Genomic DNA, 20,156 nt, shown 5'->3' with positions numbered 1-20,156 from the left:
TGGGCTGGCTGGGGGCCTTGTTGCAGTTCTATTCAGCTGTTAGTTCTTTTCTTCCCCTCTCTTTCTTTTAAAGCTCTATAGGATCCTCCTTTCCCGTCTCCACAAATAGAAAAATTAACCTCTTGACAAAGGAGTTGGAAGACTTCAGTCCCCGCTGTGTGTCCCTGAACCAATCCCCCAGCCTCAGGTTCCCTGGCTGTGAAATGAGAAGGTGTCCCCTGTTGACAGGGAGGTGGCCCCACCTGTCAGTCTGTGATTGCCACAGAGACAAGCCAGTGGAGAGGTGCCACCCTGGATGAAGTTCGGGTGAGTGCTGATTAAACAAAATCTGGTGACACATCCTTCTAAGAAGCGAGGTGAAACCCACCAGAGATGCTGCGTGCATCCACCCACCCCCTCATGTCGAAGGTGGTTTGAGTCATCAGAGTGGCCTGTGTTTTTCTCACTCTCCTGTTTCCTCGCAGTACTCCTGAGCCAGTCGGGGCTGAGGCCTGGGGGCCAGTCATGTCCCCTCTGCAGGCCCCAGGGCGTCAGACCTGAGGGGCCTGGTCACCTCCTGATTGTTGCAGGGTGCCCCAGACATGAGCTCCTGAGGCTGCTAGCCTAGGGTGTGAATCTGTCTCCAAAGCTGCTGACACAGGGGGAGGGACTTCCCCTTTCTGAGATTTGGTTTTCTCACCTGTGAAATGGGTGCATGAGCCCTGCCTGGCAGGGTGAGGTGAGGTTCACAAGCCCTACCCTACTTCACTCCCTTCTTCCTTCCTGCCCAAGAGGCCCCCTGCTCACCTGGGATCCACACAGGGCACAGCAGATGGTGATATGTCCAAGTCCTCCCAGGCTGCAGGGGACAGAGGGACAGCTGGCCACACTAGGAAGCCTGGAGTCAGACCCTCGGACATCAGGGTCAGGCGTGTCCAGGGTGCAGCCTTCTTGGGCCAGTGATGGGGATCCCTAGGGGAAATACCTAGGGTCCAGGAGGTCATGGAGACAAGACTCAATCCCAGGATTGGGGCCTGAAGTACCCCCAGCCCCCAGGTCCTCCTGTCCTTTGTGCAGGCTCACTTTCAGGTCACCCTGGCACCAGCAGGGGCCAGCCTGTTTGGGCCTGGGAATTCAGAGATGGGTGCCAAGGTGGGCCTGGGGCACAACGGGGCAGATGTGAGGCCAAGCCCCACCTTTGTACCCCCTGGTAGGGGCTTTGGGCAAGTCACGGCCACTCCCGAGCCCCCATCTCCTCATCTCAGAAATGAACCTCATTCCTACTCTTCCCACCCACCTTTCAAGGTTGTCGTGAGGCTCCCGACGATAATGTGGACACAAGTCCCTCTGCATACCATCAAGAACTGCCCAGAAGCCAGGCACGGTGGCTCACACCTGTAATCCCAGCACTTTGGGAGGCTGAGGTGGGTGGGTCACCAGAGGTCAGGAGTTTGAGACCAACCTGGCAACATGGTGAAACCCCATCTTTGCTAAAAATACAAAAATTAGCTGAATGTGGTGGTGTGCACCTATAATCCCAGATACTTAGGAGACTGAGGCAGAAGAATCGCTTGAACCCGGGAGGTGGAGATTGCAGTGAGCTGAGATCACACCATTGCATTCCAGCTTGGGTGACAGAGCGAGACTGTCTCAAAAAAAAAAAAAAAAAAAAAAAGACCTGCCCAGAAGAAATGTGTCATGCCACCCTCTGGGGCATTTCTGTATCCGGGTCACTGAGGCGGAGTCTGGTGTGGAGTAGGTGCTCAGTAAGTGTTGAATAAATGAATGGTAAAAGTTGCCTGTTCCCGAGCGTCACCCAGGGAAATTTCCATAAGGTGTTTTCATCTTCACAGCAACCCCAGGGGCTTAGGTATGGCCCATTTTACAGATAAGAAAGCTGAGGCTCAGAAAGCAAAATTTCTTACAGAAGGCTACACTGCAAGTGGCTCAGGAAGTCCAGATTCACACCCGATTCTTGAGCCTGGGTCCTTTCAGGTGCTCAGGTGCCCACTGGTTATTTCTTCCCTGGGGCACTCTGGTGAGTGTTCAACAAACAGTTCCAGGAAGAGGGGGGTTTGTAAACACCCCTGCTGTCTAACATTTGTCAGTTCCCATGGTGGGTGTAAATATTCCCACCATGGCTGATTTTACGCAACCAGTGTGATATCAGCTGTCTCACAAAATCCCTTAAGATGTAACAAGCAGCCCCCATGGCTTAGTGCACCCCCATACCCCTCTCGTTTGCACAGCCCATTGCTCACCGGAGAACAGCCACAGAGTTAGGAGCATCCCTGGAGGCTGAAACGGCAGACCGGAACTAAGCCAGTGACTTGGGTGGGAGTACTGTTGCTTTAGACCCCCAGCCCTGTCCACCAGAGGCGCTGGAGCTCCCTGGGGTCTCAGAGTCACACAAAGACTTGGTTGGATGGATGAGACCTGAGGATGGATCTGCAGGACCGAGGCTGGAATATTAAGGCCTGCCAGCCCCACGGCGTGCAATACTCCTGCCAGGCCTGGAGCAGAGCCCTATAAACGCCGGGATATAATGGACAATAAAAGTCGCCGGAAAATAGTGACTCTCCTAGGACCCCTGTCATCTCTGCCACATGCTGCTGCTGGAACCATGAGCCACGCTGTGATCATGAGGCACAATCGTCATGTAAATATATAGGGTCTCTTGCCTGCCACGGGCCGAGATTTATTTTATGGAGACAGTGGGGGAGGGAGCCAGCTCAGGTTCATTGTCCTGGTAACTTTGTAAAATGCTTTGCCATCACTTCCTAGCTCCTGGGAGGATGCAGCAGGAGCCGTGTGGCCCCTCTCACCCTCCCAAAAGGGGGATCCCCAGAGGCCCTGGACGCCTCCTTCCAGGTCCACAGTCCCAAGGGCCTGGTGCCCATAAGGCTGGGGTCCCTTGGAAAGTGGGTTTCTGGAAATATTTGTTGCAGGGATATTGCTATTGCATAAGTGCCAGTTGTTTATGATAACAGGAATCACAACAGTAGCAGCACCCACATTGATTGATTGATTGATTGATTGAGGCAGAGTCTCACTCCATCACCCAGGCTGGAATGCAATGGCATGATCTTGATTCACTGCAACCCCTACCTCCTGGGTTCAAGCAATTCTTCTGCCTCAGCCTCCCAAGCAGCTAGGATTACAGGCACCCACCACCACGCCTGGTTAATTTTTTGTATTTGTAGTAGAGACAGGGTTTTGCCATGTTGACCAGGCTGGTCTCAAACTCCTGACCTCAAGTGATCCACTCACTTCTGCCTCCCAAAGTGCTGGGATTACAGGCGTGAACCACCATGCTCGGCCCTGTACCCACATTTATTAAGCTCTTGTGCATATCTGGGCCCTGATAGTCCTGGGCTGGTATTCTACCTGCATGTGAAATACCTCACTTGGTCCTCACAGCAAGGACCTGGCAGTCTGTGTACTCACAAAACAACCCTAGAGGCAGACAGTGTATCCATTTGACAAATGAGGGAACTGGGACTCAGGGAGGTCATGTGACTTGGTGGAGTCCTAGCGGCACCCCTACAAGATGGGTCCTACTGTGGCCCCGGTTTAGAGCAGAGGGAACTGCTAAGGGATGCCCTGGGATGGGCCCAAGCTCACATGGCCAGATGGAGGCAGCCCCAGATTTGTACTCGGGGCTCTGAGACCCCTGAGCCTGTGCTGGCTGCCTCGCCACCTCCCCACCGCCCGGCCTACTATTCCCAGATCCAGGGCACTGCCTCCCTGGAGCCTCCTTTATTGCCCCAAGTTGAAATTAATGACCCTTTTCTGTGATTCAGCAATGCAGTTAAGCACTTTGGGGTTTTTTGGTTGGTTTTTGTGTTTTTAGAAACAGGGTCTTGCTCTTTCACCCAGGTGGAGTGCAGTGGCACAATACTAGCTCTCCACAGCCTTGAATTCCCGGGCTTCAGTGATCCTCCCATCTCAGCCTCCCAAAGTGCTAGGATTACAGGTGTGAGCCACCACACCTGGCCTGGTTAAGCAGTTTGATTGGAACCCCACACACATACTCCATCTGCTTCTTTGCTGAGGGTAGGGTCCTCTGAACACACTGCTGAGGGTGTCCAGGTCAGCACTCAGGCCTGCATTCCCATCCAGGCTCTGCCTCTGCAGCTGGGACTCCAGCAAGTCACTTGACCTCCCTGAGCCTCCGTTTCCTCATCTGTCAAATGGATACACTATCTCCCTTCCAGGGTGGTTTTGTGAACCCACAGGCTGCCACTGTCCCTGAAGGATCGGGCCCAGCACCCAACACAGATGGGTGCTCTGTGTGCGTGCCCCCATACGCACACCGCCATGGCTGTGTGCTGGGAAGCCCAGGTGGCATCCACACTGCAGCCCCACGTGGCCATGGCTGCTGTGCATGAGGAAGGCGGTGTGCAGGGGCTGGAGTGCTCAGAAGCAATCCAGGGTCCAAGAACAAATTCCCTTAGTAATTCCAGACCAAAAAGATCTGGTTTTCTAGTGCTTAGAAACGAGCCATGATTAGATGCAGGATCCCCAGCTCCGTTTCAGAGCCACCCAGTGAGTCACAGAATCCCTGTCAGCCATGTAAGAAACATCTACACAAGAAGGGCCCTTCTAGACTGTGGAGTCTGACCCACCCCTGTGGCAGGTAGGGGAACTGAGGCCCAGAAATAGCCTGTGACTGTCCCAAGACCATGTAGCCCTGTGGGAGTCCAGGGCCGCTATAGCACACACAGTGCAGCTCAGAGCACAAGCCACTCCCGCAGAGCTAAAAGTGGCCACATGCTCCCTAGGCCCAACTTCGGGGCTCAGCAAGGACCCTGGTCACGAGAGCGACACAGGAAGGAGGTGCAGGGGTGGCCGTGGCATGGCCACTGGTGCTGTGATCATGCAACAGCCCTGTCACACCATACCGGTGGTAGGACTGGGAAAAGACGACTTAATCCAGATGCACTGAGCTGTGCTCAGCCACGTGGAGGTTATCCTGGGGGTCGCAGTGACTCTTGGGGGGGCCCCGGCCTGACCTATCTGGAGCCTTCTCTGAATTGAGGCTGGTAATGTGCCCACCGGCAGGGTTGTGGGGGACACGGATCTGTGGCCACCTCCTCAAGGGGTGCAACACACCAGGGCCTGCGGACGGCTGGCCTGGGCCCAGCCTCAGCCCCCGAGGATGCTGGCACCTGGCATATGCCCGACAGTTGGGGCCGGCTGGCAGGAAGGTGTGTGGCAGGTGGCAAAGCCTCGGTGCCAGAATCTCACTCGCACATCCTCCAGGGCCTCAGCTGCCGTATGCCTGTGTCAGTCCCAGTGGTGGCGGAGCCGCAGATGGGGCACAGGGGTGCATTGTCCAGGGCAGAGGTGGCTCATTCTGGAGCAGGAAGCAGGCACTGCTCACGGAAAACCTGTCTTAGGGACCGAGGGCTGGGGCTGACCTGCAGAGCCCAGATTCTTTTCACAGACTGGGTGGCGGGGGTGATCTGTGCCCTTGATCCCACCATGTCCGCTACCAGGAATCTCCTTCCTCTGTGGTCCAAACCCTGCTGGTCCTTCTGGGCCACCTGAGGTTTTCCACCTGTTGTCCGAAGCGGTCGTGGCCTGGCCCGGCAAGAAGCAGGAGCCATGAGTCCTTTTCCTGGGCAGCTTCATGCTCTCTCTGGCTTGTGGAGATCAGTTCCAGGGCTCGCTCCTGGGGACCTGTAAGAGCAGGAGCTGTGTCTGAGTCATTGCGGGGTCCCGAAGGGAAGATGGACCACTCCGCATCTGCCGATCCTGAATCCACGCCCTCATTTTGGAGAGTGCAGGGCCTGAATAAGGATGTAATAACAACCAAATAACCCCACTGATGGGGTGTCTGCTGTGCCCAGCCTGGCGCTGAGCTCTTTCAACGCGTGCGATGTCATATAACCCGCCAGCAGCCCACGCGGTAGATCCTACCCTTTGTCCCTGTTTTACCTGTAAGAACGCGGGTGCACACAGCTAGGATGTGACTAAACCAGGACTCGAACCAGGACTGCCGCCTGCCAGGGCTCTCATCTCATGGGCAACTGAGGATTTGGGCCCAGTTTACAAAGGAGAGAATAGAAAGGGTTAAGCTTTTAAAGAGACAGCAATATTGGTTATGCTTCTCAGCATTTTGCTGGGCCCCAGTGCAGATGGGTAGGGAGTGAGCACAAGGACCAAAGGAAAGAACCCATGTCCCTCCCTGAGCTGACACTGGTCTAATCAGGAGGCGCTGCCATCAGATTCCAGTCCCTGGTGAGCAGGGGGCTCCGTGGCGGCTGTGACAAGTTCCATTCGCCTTGGAGGTGGCAGCCGGAGCTATTTTTAGAGCAGCACGTGGTGGGGGAGTTTCCTTTTGGCCTTGTCTGGGGACTGGAGTCTTGGGAAGGGGAAGTCCCGTGTGGAGACAGGGGCCCTTCTTCCTGCACCCACCCCAGCCCAGAGAGGCCACCCAGCTCCCTGGAGGTCCCGGTGCCTCACGTCCGCCCTCAACCCAGAGCTGAGCAGACCTTCCCTGGAGCTTCTCAGGAGCCACTTCAGAAGGTACCCAGACTTTCCCTGCTCCTGCTGTGGGAACCACTTGCTCCCAGGGGTGTGTCCAGTGAGGGATGGGGAGCCAGGCCCCAGGGACCTCCAGGGCTGGGGCACCAGGGATCTCGACCTGGCTGCACCTCTGCTACCCACCGTTGGCTCAACCACCTGATGACGGGGCTGCCCATTCGGCCAGTCCCACCAGCCTGGCAGAACTTTTGCCATTACCCTGGGACGGGGTGGCTGCTGATGACTCGTTTCATGTTGAGTAATTCCCAGGCTTAGCCAGAACTTCTCAGTTTCCAGGGAAGCAGAAAAAGCAATTCTTCTCTCTCCAGGGTGGGTTTTGTGTGTCCCTTCCTGCCTGTAGGAAGGAGAGAAAATTAGAGGAGGCCAGGGGCTTGAAAGCTTTCCCTGCGTGGAGGCCACTGGATGGGATTCTAGATGCTCGCCTGGGACCCAGGCCGAGCTTTTTATAAACACCCAAGCCCTCCAGCCCCAGGGATGTTCTGCTTGGTCCTCCTCCCACTGTTGATTAGCTGGGTAGTAGCCACAGTCTGAGATAGGATATGACACAGGAGTCTCTGCTCTGAAATCCATCCCTTCCCTTAACCCCCAGCCTCTCCCCAGTGGCCCCCTACATGAGCTGGCCTGGGGGGCCAGGCTTCTTCCTCCTGGCCTCAGGTGTTTCTGTACTGAGTCAGCCACCATTTACCCAGCCTATCCTCTGCCACCTGCTGGGGCCATGGGGAGAGTGGTTTAGTCTACCCCGAGGAAATTTCCGTGTTAAAGGAGAGGAAGACACAGGAATTAGACTGAGATAGCACGGGCAGCAGGCTGTGGAGCTGGGAGTGACTGATGTGGTGAGTCCAGGAAGGCTTCCTGGAGACGCCCAGGTTGGGCCCTGAAGGAGGAGAGAAGTTTGCTGGGAGGCAGCTCATTCCAGGCAGGAGGAGCAGAGCCTGCCAAGGCCTCGAGGTGAGAGCAAGATCTTTTCCCGGGCAGGCAGGGGTCTTGGGATGGTGGGCCTACTAATGGACCTGGGACTCCTAGAGTAAGACCCCAGCTTTCCTCAGCTGCATGGTGATCGCCAAGGATCATGCCAGGCAAATGATTAAAATGCAGACTTTGGAGAGAGTTGGATCTGGGTTCAAAAACAGGCCATGCCACTTACCAGCTGCATGAGCTTAACAAGTCATTTAACTTCTCTGCACCTCAGTTTCTTCATCTGTACAAGCGAGGGGCTTGCAGACCTCACAGCAGAGATGTGCTGAGCTGCTGCCTGCAGTGCCCGACACAGGGGAAGTGCTCGGCAGAACTCAGCTTCATCTTCAGGGCAACTGGGACCAGACCCAGCCTTGACCAGGTCACAGAGTCAGGAACTTTCTGGGCAGAAGCCAAATGCTTTGTTGTTCCTTTGACTGAGAGACAAGATGTTAACAGCTCTTGCATTTTTTTCCTTCCAGAACTGGGTTTTATGAACCAAGGAGAAAGTGAAAGGTGATTGGGATGCACCTCGATTTTCGAAAAGGTGCTGGGAACCCTGCAGTGGGCAGCCCAGTTGGTTTTGAATCGCTCGGTGACTTTTGTCTGATCCGTGACCACAGGGATGCTGAGCCCTCCGCAGAGGTTTCTTGGGGTTGCAGAAGGGTGGGAAGAGCTGCCTCCACCCACTGGTCAGAGATTCATTCCACCAACGCCCCCTGGGTGCCCGCTTTCCACCAGGCCCTGGTGAGGCGCTGGAGGTTTGGAGATGCTCTTAAAGGCTGGCAGAGGAGGCAGACACGGCGGCAGAGGAAGCAGCTTGTGCCTCCACAGCCCGCCTTGAGGGAGAAACCTGTGTAGATGCCACCAGATGAGAAAGGGAAGAAGGGGCCTCAGTGCCCCCTGACTGCCCACTGTGTGCCCACAGGGTCCTCCCAGACTCCCTGCAAGGTCGGGCTGTTCCTCTGTGGATGGAGACATTTAAGGCTCAGGAAGGGGATGGGACTTCCCCAGGGTCCCATAAGAAGTATGGCTGGGCACGGTGGCTCACGCTTGTAATCCCAGCACTTTAGGAGGCCAAGGCGGGTGGATTGCCCGAGGTCAGGAGTTCGAGACCAGCCTGGCCAACATGGTGAAACCCCGTCTCTGCTAAAAATACAAAAATTAGCTGGGCATGGTGGTGGGCACCTGTAATCTCAGCTACTCAGGAGGCTGAGGCTAGAGAATTGCTTGAACCTAGGAGGCGGAGGTTGCAGTGAGCAGAGATTGTGCCATTGCATTCCAGCCTAGGTGACAGACCAAGACTCTACCTAAAAAAAAAAAAAAAAAAAAAAAAAAAGAAGCATGGAGATGAAGGAGGGCCGAGAGACCTGGTCCTGACAGATGGGTGGGACTTTGCCCATTGAGAGGCACCGATGGGTCTTTAGTCCGGTATGTGGAAGGACCAGCGTGCTTTGTCGCTGGGGAGAGGAACTCTTAATTTCATATGGCTGCGTGCAGGGCCTGGGGGATATTGAGGGCAAATGCATGAGGGCAGGCTTGCGCTGGGTGGGCAGGGAACAACTTGCTCCGGTGTACAGACCTTGTGCTGTGGAGTTTTGGGAGAGATCGACAGGTTTGGGCTTGTGTGTTAGGAAAATTTTTCCACAGTGGGCTGGAGGTTGGGCTGGAGGGAAGTGTGGAGGCTGAAGGTGACTGCAGGGACCCAGTGAGAAGGGACAAGGCCAGCACAGGGCAGAGGCCTTGAGGCAAGTGAAGACATTTGGAGGAAGAACGGGTGGGACTGTATGAAGCCAGGTGTGGGTCCTGAGGGCAGGCAAGGCATCTGGAGGCTGCAGCAGCCCTGTCTCTGGGTGGGCACCGTGTGGCCCCAGTCAGCTGGCCTCCTGGTCCTGCAGGCCCACCCTGGGGAAGGCCCTGCCACCCTGAGGAAAGGAGCAATGGGGAGCCTGTCTGCTTGACCACCTTCCAGGAATGGCTCACGGTCCTGCATCCCTGCACCTAGAGAGAGAAGCCAGGCTTCTACTGGTCGTGGAGCCACAGAATCTGAGCAGGATGTGTGGCTTTGGGGAGTGGAAGGCTGGGGCGAGCGTGAGGGAACACAGGACCCAGCCGGAAACCAGACACCATCTGTGGCATGTCCCCTCCAGCTCGACAGGCCCCCATGACTCTGGCATGAGATCGGGCTGCTTCCTGTCAAGTGATGAATGGGCAACGTTTGCTTATCCTGAGACCAGACGAGAAGAGGGGCTGGGTCTGGGGAAGGGCCCAGCGGCCAGAGCCACAGCTCTGGGCCCGGATTCCTTCATTCGGTCATTTATTCACACCCTGTTCCAAGCAGTCTGGGACCAAGGCAGACTTGGTTTCAAGGGTCAGTTCTGCCTGCCACTTGCTGTGTGACCTGGCACCCGTCACTTGACCTGTCTGAACTTTGGTTTCTCCTCTGAGCAATGTGGATCGTAGCAGCGCCCGCCTAGGTGTCTGTAAGGGTGAACGAGGTATGAGCGGCGCTGGGCACCTGCCTGGCGCGTGTGTAATGCACACTCTGTTGGTGGGGCTGTTGTTCTGGTCCTGCCTGCCAGTCTACCTGGGTGTGGCATTCCTCACAGTCCCTGGGCTTGCGCTGGATTTCTCTCTTTAATTGCTTGGTCTGGCTGAGCTGAGAAGCAGGTTCAAATGGCAGCTCTCTCCACTGTGTGGACTCACTTTGGCAAGCCATGTTCTCCTTGGAGCCTTAGTTTCCTCATCAGCAAAATGCGGGGGATGACACTTTGCAGGTTTCTTGGGAGATGCCGTGTCACCTGCGGATGTTGGCTGATTGGTCTGGCCTTGACCCAGCCAGAGGCCAGGTGCAGTGAGCTGTCCTTGTCGGGCCTCCGATTTCCAGTTCTCTGGGGGAAGTGTCAGGCGGCGGAGCCTCTGCAGGCTGGCTAAAGGCCCCAGGCAGCCGGCATCCATCCTAGGCTCCTGCCACCAGCAGCCAGCTGGACCGACAGACATCGCCTCTGGTGCCGGCACTGGTGCTGCCAGTACCATTCTCTTGGGGCAGAGAGAAAGCTGTGTGTGCCTGAGTGTGAAGCCACAGGGAAAACAAGCTGTGAGGCTGTCCACTCGGCTGGAGGGACAGAGGAGGGGCCTTGCTCAGGGAAATGGGAGTGGAGTACAGTGTCCAACTGAGGCCGACCTCCAAGGCCGGCGGCATGGTTCTCCCTGGGCTTGGCAACACCTGTCAGCCTGGGAGCCACAGCTGCCTTTGCCACCTCTGCCTTCTGCCTCAGTGGACGGAAGGAGACCATGCCTGCACTCAGAGCCTTGTGGACGTTAGATGACCCCTGACCGTGCCTGTGCACATGCACACACAGGTGCAGAAGATGCAGGCGGGACACACTGTTACCACCTCTGGGGTTCAGAGCAAGAAGGGGTATAAAATACAGTGTATGAATGCACTTCTGTAGACCCTGGTACACATGGACCATGCGTGCTCATGCCCTCAAACCTGCTCCAAGTGGGATCCTTGGACGGAGCCCTCCTGGTGTCTGAGGTCCTGCTTCACTGGCCGGGCCACGATGAGCCACCAGCCTCCACAAAGTGTGGCATTTGGCAGGAGACACAGGAGGTGAAGTTTCTAAAAATTCAGAGGCAAGGGCCAGGTGACAGCCTTGGTTAGAAAGGCCACTCGGAACCTCGGAGCCGGCCCGTTACAGCAGCCGATCCCTTCCAGCAGGTGCCTGGATTAAACCGAAGTGCTCACGTCTCCCTAGCGTCATGGCACACGTTAGTCAGAGCCTCTTCCGTGGCCGGGCAGGGTGCGGCACAGCAGTAGGCTTTGCAGAGGCAGCCATGGCTCACGTAGATGATGAAGACGTTTGCTCCAGAGCAGTCCTAAAGAGGGCATGCAGCGTAGGACATAGAGCAGCGATCTTGGGTCCAGCAGCCCCAGCTCCATCACTTACCAACGGTGTTACCTGGGGCAGCAATGACCCTGGGCAAGCCCCTGCCCCTGTCCCCGTGTCTGTCACATGGAGGTGATCACTCCTCCATTGTACAGTGAGGGTTAGCTTCAATAGCTAAATAGTCTCATAGCTAAAGCCTCAGAGGTCCCCTCCCATGTTCCAGGCTCTGTGCTAAGGAGTTTACGGTGAGCCTAAGAGGAAGATCTGACTGTCAGCTCATTTTCCAGATGAGAAAACTGAGACACAGCGTGGTTAAATGAAACCAGGCCAGGATCTGGCCCACCACCCCCCAGTCCAGCTCCCTGCTAGCTTCACTGAACCCCAAGGCTCTTCCCAATCCAGTCCCTGGGTGCCTGTGGACACACAGCACATGGCAGCCTATTGTTCAAAGCCAGGAACCTGAGCTGGGAAGCCTGGCTGTGCAGCTTTCCACAGTGCCTTGCGAATGCAGGGGCCTTGCTGGAGGCAGAAGAAAAGCCCTCTTTGAGGTGGTGTTCAGTGTGGCCTGCGGCTCTGGGTCTTGCATTCCATGGATTTTTGGCCCCTGACTTGGGCTTGGCAGCCACTGCCTCATTGTTCTGCAACTTGGCGGGAGCCGCGGGATCCCGGGGACGGGCAGTCCCCAGTGTTACCCACAGGTGCCTGCACGCATGTGCTAAGGGTCTTTTCCCTGCTCCCCGGGGCTCGTCCTTCCACAGCCCCTTTGCCTTGGTCTTTCTGCATCTGAACCCCCTAAGGAGCAGTTTCTGGCAGGAATTTCTGGAGCAAGGGGCTCGGGTTTCTGTTGCGGTGTGGACCAATAGAACAAAATGGCCTAAAATCCAGTGCCCACGGAGAGCCTCAAGAGGCAGTGGATTCCTTGGAATGAAGAGGGGCTTTAGAGTCACTGAGATCTGGGTTTGAGTCCTTGCTCTGCAGCTTATTAGCCTAATGGCATCGAGCCTCTTCTCTCTGAGCCTCAGTTTTCCCATCTGTAAAATGGGTCTACCCACAGCCCCGAGGGTGAATGGGAAAGATCTGGTCCACGTGAACCCTCATCCCTTCCTTCTCCCTTCCCCCTTCCCCCTGCCCCTCCCCACCTCCTCCCCCTCTGCAGGGACCCTCTCTGGCACTTGGTGGGCAGGGGCTTGCAGAGTTCTCTGTGGCTGCTGCTTTCCTAGAACAAGGGCCCCTCCTCCCTGGAGGCTCACGTGCAGCAGGTTCTGTTAGGTTCTGGACAGAGCAGCTCGTAATGACTGGGATGTGGCAGCAAAGGCAGTGTAGACGGTGGTGCTGCATCAGCTTGTTGTGGTCAGTGGGGTCGAGTCTCTGGGGGCTCCTACCCTGGGGACCCTGTGGGGAAAATGGGCCCTTGTGATCTGCCAGCCCCGAGACCACCCCTGGGCAGCAGCAGCACAGGCCCCGTTCTCCAGTGGAGAGAGAGGGCCTGTTCTGGGCGGAGCCAGCTAGAAAGATGTCGATGTTGCTGCGTAAGAACGTGTGGAGTGTAGCGCTGTAGTTTTGGATAAAGATGCAGTTGTCAGTTCAAGTCCTGGCTCCCCACGTCTGTGATCCATGAGACCCGGGCAGATCTGTTCACCTCTTCATGCCTTAGTTTTCTCATCTGTAAAGTGGGACCATATACCTCACGGGGTTGTTGACAAAATGAGGTGGGCTAATAGAGATGAAGAGCGTAGGGCAGGACCCAGCATCATCAGGGCCCGCAGTTATTGGCTCTTCTCCCTGGTTCCCTGTGCACTGCTCCTGGAGCCCTGCCTGTGTCAGGCCACAGGTGAGCTCCTGAGAGTGTGCGGACATTGCCTCTGGCTGCAGCTGTTGGAGAATGCGGTCGGCGCCACGTGGGGAGGGCGGGGAATGGCATTCCCAAGCACCTGCTAGGCTTCTCCCCAGTGGGATTTGCCCAAGGTTATGTGCACGTAACCTCAGACCCAGCTGGTGAGTGATGGGGTTGAGATTCCACTGCCACGGATTCCAGTACGTGGGAGGCCCCGGGGCAGGCGGGCAGGCGGGCAGGCGGGCAGGTGGGCAGGTAGGCAGGTAAGCCAGTGTGTGCTTGTGTCTCGCAGGGGTGGTCGTGGGCTGAGCCTGGTGCCTTCTGAGATAAAGATGGAACCTTCTCACTGAAGACAGTTTTCCACCCTTTCTCTGGAGGTCTCCCTAAGGGCAGAGGACGGTGAACATGTCACCCTGAGGGGTGTGGGGGTGCAGCCGGAAGCAGCTACAGGGCCTTCGGGAGGCTCAGTTTTATCTTCAAATTCATGCGCATTTTACATTCTGCTCCCTCTCACATTCCCCCCTGAGAAACAGAGATGCCTGGGGAAGGTGCTCCATGTTTATCTGTTTATCCTGGGGCTTGTCATACCCTGGGTCTTCCACTGTGTCACCTGCGGATGACACCTGCGCTCCAGTGCAGAAACTCGGCCCAAATGATGGAGACGCTGAGGGTGCCATGGTCCCATCTGGATTTGAAGGCTTGGCGGGGAGAGCACGGAGCTCTGGGAGACCCAGGTGGGAGATGAGGCCTGTACTGAGACAGGGGTGGGTAGGGGAGAGGCAGGTGCACCATAATGCCCCTCCACATGACACTGATCTGACAGTGCTCCGTGTACTCAGAGAAAAGTGACAGCCAGAGACCTACCAGTTGGTCTGTCCACACTGGGATGCACCACATCAAACGGCCGAGTGTGCGGGTCAAAGTTTGTTGAGTTTCTGCAGCTTCCCAGGCAAGAGACTGCACGGGCCAGGCATGGCAGGACGCACAGCCAGCGAGGGCCCCCGTGACCCTGAGTTGGGCGAATTCTGCAGCCCCTATCATTCACTTCCCTGCGGCCTCACATCCTGTCATCTATCTTGAGAGAGCAGGCTTACCCCAGAACAGCCTGTGGAAGGTGTGGGGCAGGGAGGGGTACTGGGCTGCCCTGAGGACACAGAGGGAGAAGGGTGCTGGGAGCCAGCCTGCAGGTTCTGGGGAGGGTCAAGGTGCCTTTGAGGGAACAACTTGGGAGGTCAAGCTCAGCAGGTGAATTAGGGCTTGGTGGACATCATTTTGACACATCAAAGGGTGTCACAGATATCCCTGGAGCCTGAGAGGCCTGGTTGGCCAACCACTGTAGCTGGAAACAGACTGCAATGGGAAGGAAGGAAGAGTGACTTGCAGCCTGAGACACAGAGGCTGGACCTCTAGGTGCTGGCTGACAGCCCAGGGGGTGTTAATGCCTTTCTCACCGCCCGGAATAACCCCATGTTAATGGGGGCATGGGTCTACCTGGGAGGGAGCACAGGGCTGCTGGCCCAGCAGCAGGGCAAGGCGGGGAACACTCTTGGTTTGGAATTTGACTGGGGCATAGGTGACCAGGTGAGACAGCAGGAGGCGGGGTCTGTCTGGAGATTGATGACATCTTCGGCTGGGTCCTCCAGAAGCCAAACCTGAGATGGGGATACTTAGGCATGGGATTTATCAAGTGCCCCTGGGGGAACCACTCAGGGAGGGAGTGCGAGGCCAAGGAGACAGACCAGGGGTTTCATCTCAGACAAAACCCGCTGACCACGCCAGGGGATCTGGGATGCAGGTCACAGCTTGGAGGGCTCTGACCTGAGACGGACTGGCTTTCATGCTCACCCCTCAGTTGTTGAATCAGGGCCACCACGTGGGGGCCCTCCATTCCTCCGGACTTCTGGCTCTCCAGGGGTCCTGAGGAGCTGCTCCAGGAACCTAGGCCAGGCCTCAAGGGGTTCTGCCTAGGATGTGGTCACACGAGTGGTACCCTCGGGACATCTAGGGCTTGTCTGGGAGGAGCAGCGGCCAAGAACAGGGGCCCCACCACGTGCGCAATCTCGTGCCTCCCATGTGTGCCATGTGGGAGCCCTGGCCCACAGGAGGTGCTGCAGAAATGCTTGTGGGTGAGCGCGAGTCTCCTCCTGGGAAGGAGGAGGGTTTTCCCCCTGGCATCAGGAAGGGTCCCGGTGGTTGAGTCACACAGCTTCTGTGCACATAGCCTCAGATCCTGCCCCAGAAGCACTTGTCTGATGGGGGAGGCCAGAGGCTAAAATATTAGGGGAGTTGCTCAGATGGCCTTGAGTTCAGGCCTGGGCACGTATTAGTTGCTTAACCGGGGACCTGTGGCTGCTGTGACTACCTGTGACCAGCATCCCTGGCTCTCAAGCCCTGGAGGCTGAGGCCAGCTGTTGCTTTGCACAGAGATCTGAGTAGGACAGCAAGCAGGACCTCTTGGCCCTCGCCTTCCCTGTGTCACATGTGTGGTGCACCAGGGCCCAGGCAAGACAAGGACGTGGGCTCCTTCCCACAGCAGCTGCTCACGGACCTTTCCCTTCTGAGCATCCAGGCTGGTAGCGTGGGTATACGTGGGCGTGACGATGGGGGATAGGGGGTACAGAATTGCTCCCCAAGAAGCAGGGGCAGTGCTGGGGAAAGAACAAGGCTTTAGACTCCAGCCAATGTGGGGTCGAATCTGGCACCTTCCTTTCTGGCCTTCGGGGCTGCTGATGGACGTTTCCCTGCCTGGAGCCTCTTTCCAGTGGAGAGAATCCTAGTGACTTAGGACAGTATAACAGAGGGAGACTGTGTCACCCGTGGGTGTCAAGTTGTAGCCCTGCCATCTCAGAGCTCGGTGACTGTGGGCAAGTTACTGAATGGCTTGGCATCAGCTCACACGTCTGTAAAATGTGGTGAGCAGAAGTCCCTCCTCCTTCTGAGGGTCTCTCGAAGAGAAAGTGAACAGGCCCCTGTTTTCTGTTGCAGCCTATGCCCTTGTGAGGCTGGCATGCAGGATGGCAGGACAGCCCGGCCACATGCCCCACGGAGGGAGTTCCAACAGCCTGTGCCACACCCTGGGGCCTGCACACCCTCCTGACCCACAGGTAAGCTCCTTACCGTCGTCTGCAGCACACTGCAGAGTCCCCGAGGAATACAGATCCCTGAGCCTCCTTTGTCCAAAACCCCACTGGTGGAAACCCTTCAGCTCCCCCAAACAGAACCTCTTCTTGAATGCTTCCAGTGATGGGGAGCTCACTACCAAATCTAGTGAGCTTATCATTGAATTCACTAATACTCAGAGAAGCCTCCTCTGCCAAATTCTGGGCTGGGACCCTGGACCCTGATCATGCCACTGGGGTGTTCCAAGTGGATGGAACAGCTTTATCTCAGGGATCAGCATGGTTGAAAAGGTACAGAGGGTGCTGTGGAGGCCCCGGGGACAGCGAGGGACCCAGAGGAATGGGCTGACTGTACTTGGGGTGAGAAGATTCTTTCTTACACTGAGCAACACTGCCTCCTGGTGTTTCAGCCCCCTTCAGCCTCTTCTAGAACCAGCAGAATTTGGGAGAACACTGGCTTCCTAATGCCTGCCTTGTGCTCTCTGTAGATACCTTAGAGAGCCAGGAAGCCTTCAGGAGCTTTTCTGAAGGTGACTTGTAGGTTTCTGAACTGCCTTGTGCTGCACCCCATGCTGCCCGGGCCTGGCACGCCCTCCCTGACACCACTTCCAAGTCCGTGCAAATGCTGCTCCCTCTGGGGAGACGTCCACTTCCCCCCTGCTGTCTGCTCTGGGCTGCCCGCACACCTGTGTCCATGCACTGAGTCGTGGCCGTGATCACATCCCACTGGGGCACTAGTTCCTGGGTCTGCCTCCCTTTCAACAAAGAGAGCTCCTCTGGAGCAGAGCATTGCTGATGGGGCCATCTCAGGCCGGGCACAGAGGGGTCCTGCACGCCCACTGAGTTGAGGAACTGCGGATGTGTGTGCGGTACCCACGCAGGGTGGGACCGTGTGCAAGACACACTCAGGTCTGGGCAGCCCAGCACAGAGAGCGGGGTGGAAGTGGAGGTCTCCCCAGAGGGAGCAGCGTTTGCACTGACTTGGAAGGGGAGTCAGGGAGAGTGTGCCAGGCCTGGACAGCATGGGGTGCACAAGGCAGCTCAGCATGGGGTGCACAAGCCTTGTCTGGGCAGGTTGACTGGAGCCACATCATGTAGGGTCCTGTGGCCAGTTTAGAATGATGGAAAGTTCCTATCTGGTGTTGGCTTTTTGTCCAAAGGATGTGAGACCTAAATTCAGGGGAGGCTCAGAGACAGCCACCCTCCTGAGCCACTGAGGGGCTTGGTCACAGCTTCTAACTGCCTAATTCCTGTTAGAGGACTTCAGATTGGCTGATGTTTGACCTCAGTGGCAAGGTCGCCATGTACAGTTGTACAGGTTATACACTGCACAAAGCTGGACTAAGGAGGCAGGTAGGTCTGAAATCCTTCTGTGCTTGCATTCTCACCAAGCCGTGCTCCCTGGTGGACGGCTGCATCAGCCCAAGGGGGGCAGTGATGCTGCAGGTTCACACAGAGGCGACACGTGAGCTGGTGGACACTGTGCGTTTGTGTGCGTATCTGGTGGTGGGGGGGTGTATATTGCATACACACAAGCATGCAGAGGGTCCATGGCGCATCTGTGCTATTTGTACTCACGAAGGGGCCCATTTCCTAGGTAGAATGGGGAGGCAGATCCCAGAAAGCTGGGAAGCTCCAGGACACAGTGGGTCCAGAGTCTACCAGAACACGGTGCTGATGGCTGGGGGCAGCAGGGCCTCCTCGGGTAATGCAGCAATTTGTCATATTAAGTCATTCACTAACAATTGAGTCCCCCTTGATTAATCTCCCAGAATTAGCCAGTTGCATTTCGAGCAATTAGGGTTAATTACAGCCTCATTTGGCAGAGGAGAGGGCCCGTAATTATTTCACGAACAAGGCGGGGAAGCGGTGGGCTGCGGTGGCAGCGTTCACGACGTCTCGTCGCACATGTTGGAGAGGGTAATGACATAGTTAAGTGTAATTAGACACGATGACTCGGAGCTGGGCTCTTCTGGGTGGTGGCTGTCGGGCAACGATGCCCCCGGTCCCACCAGCATCTGTCTGGGTTTGCAGAGTGGGGGTGCAAAGCCACCGTGCGCTGCACCAGCTCCAGGTTGGGATGGGAACAGAGGACTTTCTCTTCCGCTCCTGGAGCCCTGGAGATTTAAACACCCTCTGGGAAGACATCCTGGCCGCATCTCGCCTGTTTCAGGACAAAGAAACGCCTTGAACTGATGGCCCAGGCAATTTCCTTCATAGCAGGAGGCACTGCTGCTTCCCTGAAACCATCCTCAGAGGAAGGAGCCAGGCCAAAAATGCTTCGACGTGGGCCAGGCTGGTTCTGTACCCAGCTCTCCATCTCTCATTAGCCAGGCGAGACTGGGAAACGACCTCTCTGAGCCTCAGTTTCCTCATCTGTAAAATGGGATAATAATGCTGCCTCCCTCTCGAGGCCTCTGTGAAAACTCAGTGAGATCGTTACTGTAAACATCCAGCACGGCACCTTACATGGTGGCTGTTGAGGAAATGGTACGTCATGGATCTTATATTTTAAAAATCATTTCCGTTTTCATAGCTAAAGACCTAGCTGGATCTTACCCCTAGTGTAGAAAGAAAGAAACTACAAACACTTGAACTGTGGTTTTTGTTAATCTTCTATGCCCAAGGCTGGTGGTTTGTTCATTCCAGGAAGCTTTCTAGCCTTGAGAGCCATCAGCCCCTGAAAAAATATTTGCTGAACACGGCAGAATCATATATGAAATTCCTAGAGACTTAGGAAAGCTGAACATGCTTGCTTTTATAGGTGTGTCTAATGAACGAATGAATGGAGCTGAGGAAAGAAGCTTAAAATGCCTCGTGCTTTTTAAATTTTACCAATTTGCTGTAGAGAGCTTTCATTGGGAATGGAGTGTAAGCCTCAGCCGACACACTAAGAACCACATGAATTTCCAAAAAGGCGAAAGGTATTCTTGTCTGAGAAAGCCCTGGCCAATATGTCTTCCATCTGGAAAGTCTTTGCAGACCCACTTGGGATGTGCCAAGTTCAGTTATATTTGGGCGCTCTTCCGCGAGAACTTTGCGGGGGATGGGGTCAGTTCTCTCTAGGTGTGCATTGCACAGGCCAGAATCTTTATCAAAATCTTCCCAAAGCAATGATGCTAGTTGGATAAGGTTTAATGACCAAATATGAATAGCTATTAAAATTCAGTTAGTGGGCCGGGCATGGTGGCTTACGCCTGTAATCCCAGCACTTTGGGAGGCCAAGGTGGGTGGATCACCTGAGGTCTGGAGTTCAAGACCAGCCTGGGCAACATGGTAAAACCCTGTCTCTCCTAAAAATACAACAATTAGCCAGGTGTGGTGGTGCTCGCCTGTAATCTCAGCTACTCAGGAGGCTGAGGCAGGAGAATCGCTTGAACCTGGGAGGCAGAGGTTGTGGTGAGCCGATATTATGCCGTTGCACTCCAGCCTGGGCAACAGAGCGAGACTCCCTCTCAAAAAAAAAAAAATTCGGTAAGTGTCTGACCTGAATTTTAATCATCTTTACACTGGATGGGTCTTTTTTCCCTGATATTTGCAATGCATTATTAATTTTAAGGAATTTAACTGTTGTAAATTCAGCAAGTGGGTTTCCTTTCTGCCATGGGAGGGAGTCTGGTGCCTGCCTTTGGGAAGGCTCCCTGTCTGCTGAGAAGCCCTTCATGTTCTAGAGAGGTGGAAGCTCCCCAGGAGAGATGGACAGATGTTGGGGGAGCCCAGAGAATGGGGAGCCCAGTTCTGCCAGATCGATGATCAGGAATTTGGGGTGGGACAGGGAGAGGCCCCAGACCTGAAGGCGCGTGGCCAATCAGGTTGGAGGTGTTG

The 20,156-nt window shown here is 55.8% G+C and overlaps 1 protein-coding gene across 1 annotated transcript in view; it reads left to right on the top strand.

The window, feature by feature from the left end:
- The window catches only part of NEK6 (NIMA related kinase 6), a 94,991-nt gene that overhangs the window by 29,592 nt on the left and 45,243 nt on the right, over positions 1 to 20,156 (top strand). Inside the window, exon 2 of the mRNA XM_064378089.1 lies at positions 16,198 to 16,316. Coding sequence (XP_064234159.1) covers positions 16,227 to 16,316 — 90 coding nt within the window. The 5' untranslated portion in view covers positions 16,198 to 16,226. The remainder of the gene's footprint in view (positions 1 to 16,197; positions 16,317 to 20,156) is intronic.

This window comes from Aotus nancymaae, unplaced genomic scaffold (assembly GCF_030222135.1).
Source record: "Aotus nancymaae isolate 86718 unplaced genomic scaffold, 86718_ANA_hifiasm-v0.15.2.pri h1tg000003l, whole genome shotgun sequence".
Taxonomy (NCBI): Eukaryota; Metazoa; Chordata; class Mammalia; order Primates; family Aotidae; genus Aotus; species Aotus nancymaae.
Note: the sequence above shows the minus strand (reverse complement) of the source record. Positions and strands in the feature narration are given on the sequence as shown.